The sequence below is a fragment of the Lactuca virosa genome, chromosome 7 (assembly GCF_052849685.1).
Source record: "Lactuca virosa cultivar CGN04683 chromosome 7, Lactuca_virosa_CGN04683_v6, whole genome shotgun sequence".
NCBI lineage: Eukaryota > Viridiplantae > Streptophyta > Magnoliopsida > Asterales > Asteraceae > Lactuca > Lactuca virosa.
In genome coordinates this window covers 47,452,196-47,458,195 of record NC_136432.1, presented here as the reverse complement: position 1 = coordinate 47,458,195, position 6,000 = coordinate 47,452,196, and the positions used below count along the sequence as shown (strand labels likewise).

Below are 6,000 nucleotides of genomic sequence, written 5' to 3'. Positions count from 1 at the left end.
CTAACACATAGATATGAAGTATTTGCTATGAAATACGTGTTATGTGTTTATATATTGTTTGTTTACTTGAGATGGGTGTTGGATGAATATTTTATATATGTTTTAAATTACTTAAACCGTATATGTATTTTATATCTACAAATATGTTGGGTAGAACATGGGTAGATGAAATATTTGGTGACTATGAGACGTAGTGCCTATTGTGTAAACCCTGGTGACTATGCGACGTAGTGCCTATTGTGTAAACCCTGGCGACTATGCGACGTAGTGCCTATTGTGTAAACCCTGGTGACTATGCGACGTAGTGCCTATTGTGTAAACCCTGGTGACTATGAGACGTAGTGTCTATTGTGTAAACCTTGGTGACTATGAGACGTAGTGCCAATTGTATGAACCCTGGTGACTATGTGACGTAGTGCCTATTGTATAAACCGTGGTAGCAAATGGACTTTGTGCCAATTCCATAGGTCAATCCTTAGGAATAAATGAACGATGAATAGTTGATTCTTAGGGTAAATCTTTAAGAAACAAAAGGAGATAATGGGGATGGGTAATTAGGTTGATTGTTTGATGATTAAATATAATAATTATATTATTGTGCGTTGAAAACCCTACATGCTCACCAGGCTCCTAAGCCTGACCCACTCAGTTTTCTTTGCATTACAGGTAATGGCACAAGAGTATAAGTTGGTGGACTTGACGAGAGATTTTGGATTATAGACCAGTAGTTATAAATGACTGTTGTAAGGTCTATTTTATACTGTTTATGCTTTTGGTGTGTATCGGAACATGACATCCCGAGGTTTTATTATTAATGAAAAGTACATTCTCTTTGATAAATGTTTTGATAAATTCTTATAACATTTTGTTTTGGGAACAAATTTCGCAACTCTTTTAATCAAAGGATTACTCTGATTTTATAAAACGAAGCATAAACAAACCGGTCTTTTCTGGGCGTGAATTTGGGGATGTCACACATATCAAATTTACTTCTTCTTATATGATAAAAATCAATTTGTTTATGGAGATGATTCAATAAATGATATTGGTGAGATTCTAATTCTATTGGAATAGAATCACGAATTCCAATTCTGTTGAAATGGAATCACGAATTCCAATTCTGTTGGAATCACAGAAGTCGATGCTTGAAGAACGGACCACAAAAATTGAAAGTGATTCTAAGCAACATTAGTCTTTTAGAATGTATTAGTGTCATTGTTAGATTTTGATGTTTTCTTTCCCGTTTTGAAAGTTTTTTTAGTTTTATTCTTTAACAATAAATGTAATTCTTAACAATTGTTACCCGTATTCTATAAGAAATAATGTATTTTTTGTTTTTATTCTTCAATTGATTGTTCAAGAATTTGTTATTCTATAAGAAGTTTTTAAAGTCATGATCAAGAAATAGGTTCAAGAATATTTTTATTATTTATGGTTCAAGAATATTTTTATTTTTGAATATACTCATAAACATATTCTGTCAGAATGTCCGAATTAAAAGAATTATAATTCGTAGAATCGGTTTTTTAAAATTAATAGAATCTATGATCCCTTAAAAAATGCAATTTTCCTTTATTAAATCTATATTAATTGACTAAATTACCCTTGTAATTAATTAAGATGACATTTTTCAATTATATTTAATTCAACAATATATATTAATCACTTTCTTAAAATAAGTAAATTTGATTGGCCCACATTTATGCATACAATAACACAATATTTACTTTGAATAGAATAACCTAAGCCTATATATATATATATATATATATATATATATATATATATATATATATATATATATATATATATATATATATATATATATATATAAATCATTCATATTTTAAGACAAAATTCATAAAAGATTCACAACTTAATACAATCAATTCACAGCTTAATACACTTAATTTACTGTTTAAAACGCAAAATTTACAACTTAATATAATAAATTCATTACTTAATACACAAAAATTATATATTCAAAACCATATTCTCAACTTAAAATTTACATTTATACATTCATATGTATAGGCTAGTGCTTCCTTTAAAGTTTATTTATAAAAATATTCATAATTTAAATTTTACATATTTTATTCGAAATTAGATTAAATTATATATGTGTATAATGTTTTTTCATCTTATATTTCAGAAGCAAACAAAAAAATCGTAAAAATTTCACAGTTTAATACAATCAATTCACATCTTAATACAGTTATCACAGCTTAATACAATCAATTCAGAGTTTAATACAGTCAATTAGTCAATTCACAATACACCATTCATAGTTAAATACAAAACAGATTAAACATTTTTTTCCAATCATTTTAACGAACACCTTCTGAATTGTATAAAATTTGAATTTCAAGATGACATTTTCATGTCTTATCTAAATTATCTCTTGATGCCCATTCTATCTAAGTACAATACTAATTTTACAAAAAAAAAAAATCACAAGTTAAAATAATATTTTCAATTTAAAATCACATCTTAAAACAATAATCACATATTAAAATACATATTCATAGTTTAATACAAGGATCTATATACCATTCATAGTTAAATAAATACAAAACATATAAAACATTTTTTCCATTCATTTTAATGAACACCTTGCAAGTTGTATCAAAATTGAATGTTAAGATGACATTTATGTATGCTTTATCTAAATTATCTTTTAACTGCACATTCTTTCTGAATTCAAAATTAATTTTACAAAACAAAAAAAGATAAAATAATATTCGCAGTTTAAAATCACATCTATAACAATATTCATTGTTTAAAACACATATTCACAGTTTAAACACATGTTCATAGTTTAACATATCGATCCATACACCATTCACAATTAAATGTGAAATATATAAAACATTCTTTTTTTATTCATTTTAACAAACACCTTGTGAGTTGTATCAAAATTGGATTTCAAGAGGACATTTCCGTATGATTTATCTAAATTATCAAACAAGTGATGAATTAATTTTCTTGTAAAATAGTTGAGGATTTAATGTTAATAAATTCAAGTACGCATTAAACATATCTAAGCTTTTTTTTTTATAATCAATTAATTCATCCATTACTTAGTAAATTAGTTGATTGTAAAATTCATTACCTATAATACCATATTTTGAAAAGAGAAACACTCAAACACCTAAACAAATAAACTAATATATTACGTGCACCTAAACAAATAAAATAATCTATTAAACAAGTAAAGTAATATATTGCGTACCTTTAGATTAGTAGGTTTAATTCCACGAGTTCGATATCAGAAGCAATCACGAGTTAACTTACTCCAATTAAGTTTAAAACGCCGCCAAAAATTCTAGCCAGAACAGCCGCCGGAAAAACTCATCAGAATAGCTGCCGAAAAAACGTTTTCTATGTAATTTCAGATCTAACCTGAAAATGACATAAACATCACCGGAAAACGACACTCAACGGAAGAAGATGGACATGAACCACAAATCTACAAAACGGTGAGCCGAAGCAGATCTGGAAGGATGCGGTTGTGGTGGATCTTACCGGAACATTATAGATCTATACTTAAAAATCTTAGATCTAGAGGCAAATATTATAGATCTGAGGCGAAAATCACAGATCTAGAATCGGATGGAGCTTGTACATCTGATGACGATAGTTTATTAGTGGTAGGAGATGGAGACGGCACATCGGAGATGCATCAGAGAAGAGGTAACAGTGGTTCTAGATTTTAAATCCGTTGTTGGTGATGATGGCAGTGGAAAGGTCGCCGTCAGGTCGTCGGCGGCGGTGGAGGCTATGGTAGTGTTCATCAGAAGATGAGGTTGAAGGAGATGATAGAGTTTTTATTTTTCTTGTTTGGCTAATTATTAAAAAATCTTACCCAATCAAATGTAATGAAATGAGTATTGTCTTTTTTTTATTTACAAAAATGTTAAAGAAAAAACAAAATATCAAAAAAATATATAAAAACAACTTTAACTATAAGTTAAAATAGGTGGTTCTTAGGTTCTTAATCTTTAGTGGTTCTAATTTGATTTTTAACGTACGTGTGTGTGTGTGTGTGTATATATATATATATATATATATATATATATATATATATATATATATATATATATATATGGGAAAAGGGAATATACATTACAGCCCCACCTAATCTTAGGTGCTAAACCTCTTGAAAATACATTGTTTTACTATATAAAGATTACGGTTAATGGATTCACGATTAATACTTCAAGATGTAAATTCAAGATCGACACAATATGGTTTAGGGTTTATGGTTTATGGTTTAGGGTTTAAGTTTAGGTTTAGGGTTTAGGGTTTAGGGTTTAGGGTTTAGGTTTAGGTTTAGGGTTTAGGGTTTAGGGTTTAGGTTTAGGGTTTAGGTTTAGGGTTTAGGGTTTATGGGTTTAGGGTTTAGGGGTTTAGGGTTTAGGGTTTAGGTTTAGGGTTTAGTAATGTTCACTTGGGTGAAGTAATAAACGACAATGGAGGAAAGAAAACAGAGATGGTAAAACGATAATGAAAGAAAGAAATGTTATGGAGGATGGTATATGTACTAAGTGAAACCAAACCGGGTATATTTAGCAAGTTAAAACGTTATATTTTAGAGGTTTAAACCCTAAACCCTAAACCCTAAATCTAAACCCTAAACCCTAAACCCTAAACCCTAAATCTAAACCCTAAACCCTAAACCCTAAACCTAAACCTAAACCCTAAACCCTAAACCCTAAATCTAAACCCTAAACCCTAAACCCTAAACCCTATTGTGTCGATCTTAAATTTACATCTTGAAGTATTAATCGTGAATCCATTAACTGTAATCTTTATATAGTAAAACAATGTATTTTCAAGAGGTTTAGTACCTAAGCTTAGGTGGGGCTGTAATGTATATTCCCTTTTCCCATATATATATATATATATATATATATATATATATATATATATATATATATATATATATATATATATATATATATATATATATATACACACACACACTTTCGCGGCTTGACCTGCCATTTCTTGGTTGTGATTCTAGTTGTGGTGATTGTTTGAAGCATAATGGGGCTTCTCGCCCTTTTCATATCCAAGTTTCTGAACCGGACATGGCTCATCACAATCCCTCTCTATCCATTATCTCTAGTCATGGTTTACTTTTTTGCTGATACTTTCCACTTTTCTTAATGGTTCATAAACTAGAATACATAGAACATCCTTCTCCCATTATATCGGCTTACTAGAGAGATGGTTCAACATATATAGTGAGGAGATCATCCGTTTCAAATTTGATTTGGTAGCATTGGTTTTAATGCATAATCATGTTTTCTCTGGGTATTATATAAAACCTAAAATCAATATCTCTGGGTTATTATAACTATCATAATTCAGATAATTAAACCCAAAATCGAATCATTTGAACCAAATAAAACCCTAATTTGGACTCTAATTACTTACAAATCAAAACATATAATTGCTTACCTTATAGGCTCCTCACTTGGTATCTATTCTTTGAATAAAAAAGATCGAGAAAATAAATATATAGGAATAAATTGTAAAAAGTAATAAGATAACTTTTTCTAAGGGGGTGTTTGGCAGAATAGCTTATTAGCTTATTAGCAGTTCCACAACGCTATAAGTTAAAAAACTGTTTGCATAAAAACAACTTATAGTTTTGGCAAACTGCTAATAAGTCATTATTTCATAAGTTACCTTCCTTTAACTTATCAGCTTATTAGCTAATAAGTTATAAGCTAATAAGTGATAAGATTTTTTTCCAAACACCCCCTAAATTATGATTTTACTAGACCCGTCTACCAAATATATCCTTACCAATTTCTTCACAAATAGACTTAATTATCTCTTTTGAAATGAATTCAACAAAATCTTTTTGAATCCTCGAAGACGTCAATTTTTCGTTTTTGGGAGCATTTTGTAAAGCAACATTATAAATTCTTTCGTTATGTTCCCAGATGAAAGATAATTCCTCAATGAAAAAGTACAAACACAATTAAA

General features: G+C 29.1%; 1 protein-coding gene across 1 annotated transcript in view; it reads right to left on the bottom strand.

The window, feature by feature from the left end:
- Positions 1–2,413: 2,413 nt before the first annotated feature.
- LOC145126604 (F-box protein At5g03100-like) overlaps positions 2,414–6,000 on the bottom strand; it is a 69,939-nt gene continuing 66,352 nt past the window's right edge. The window contains exons 4-5 of the mRNA XM_079061938.1: positions 2,551–2,694; positions 2,414–2,429 (exon numbers count right to left, since the gene is read on the bottom strand). Of these exons, the coding sequence (XP_078918064.1) occupies positions 2,414–2,429; positions 2,551–2,694 (160 nt within the window). The remainder of the gene's footprint in view (positions 2,430–2,550; positions 2,695–6,000) is intronic.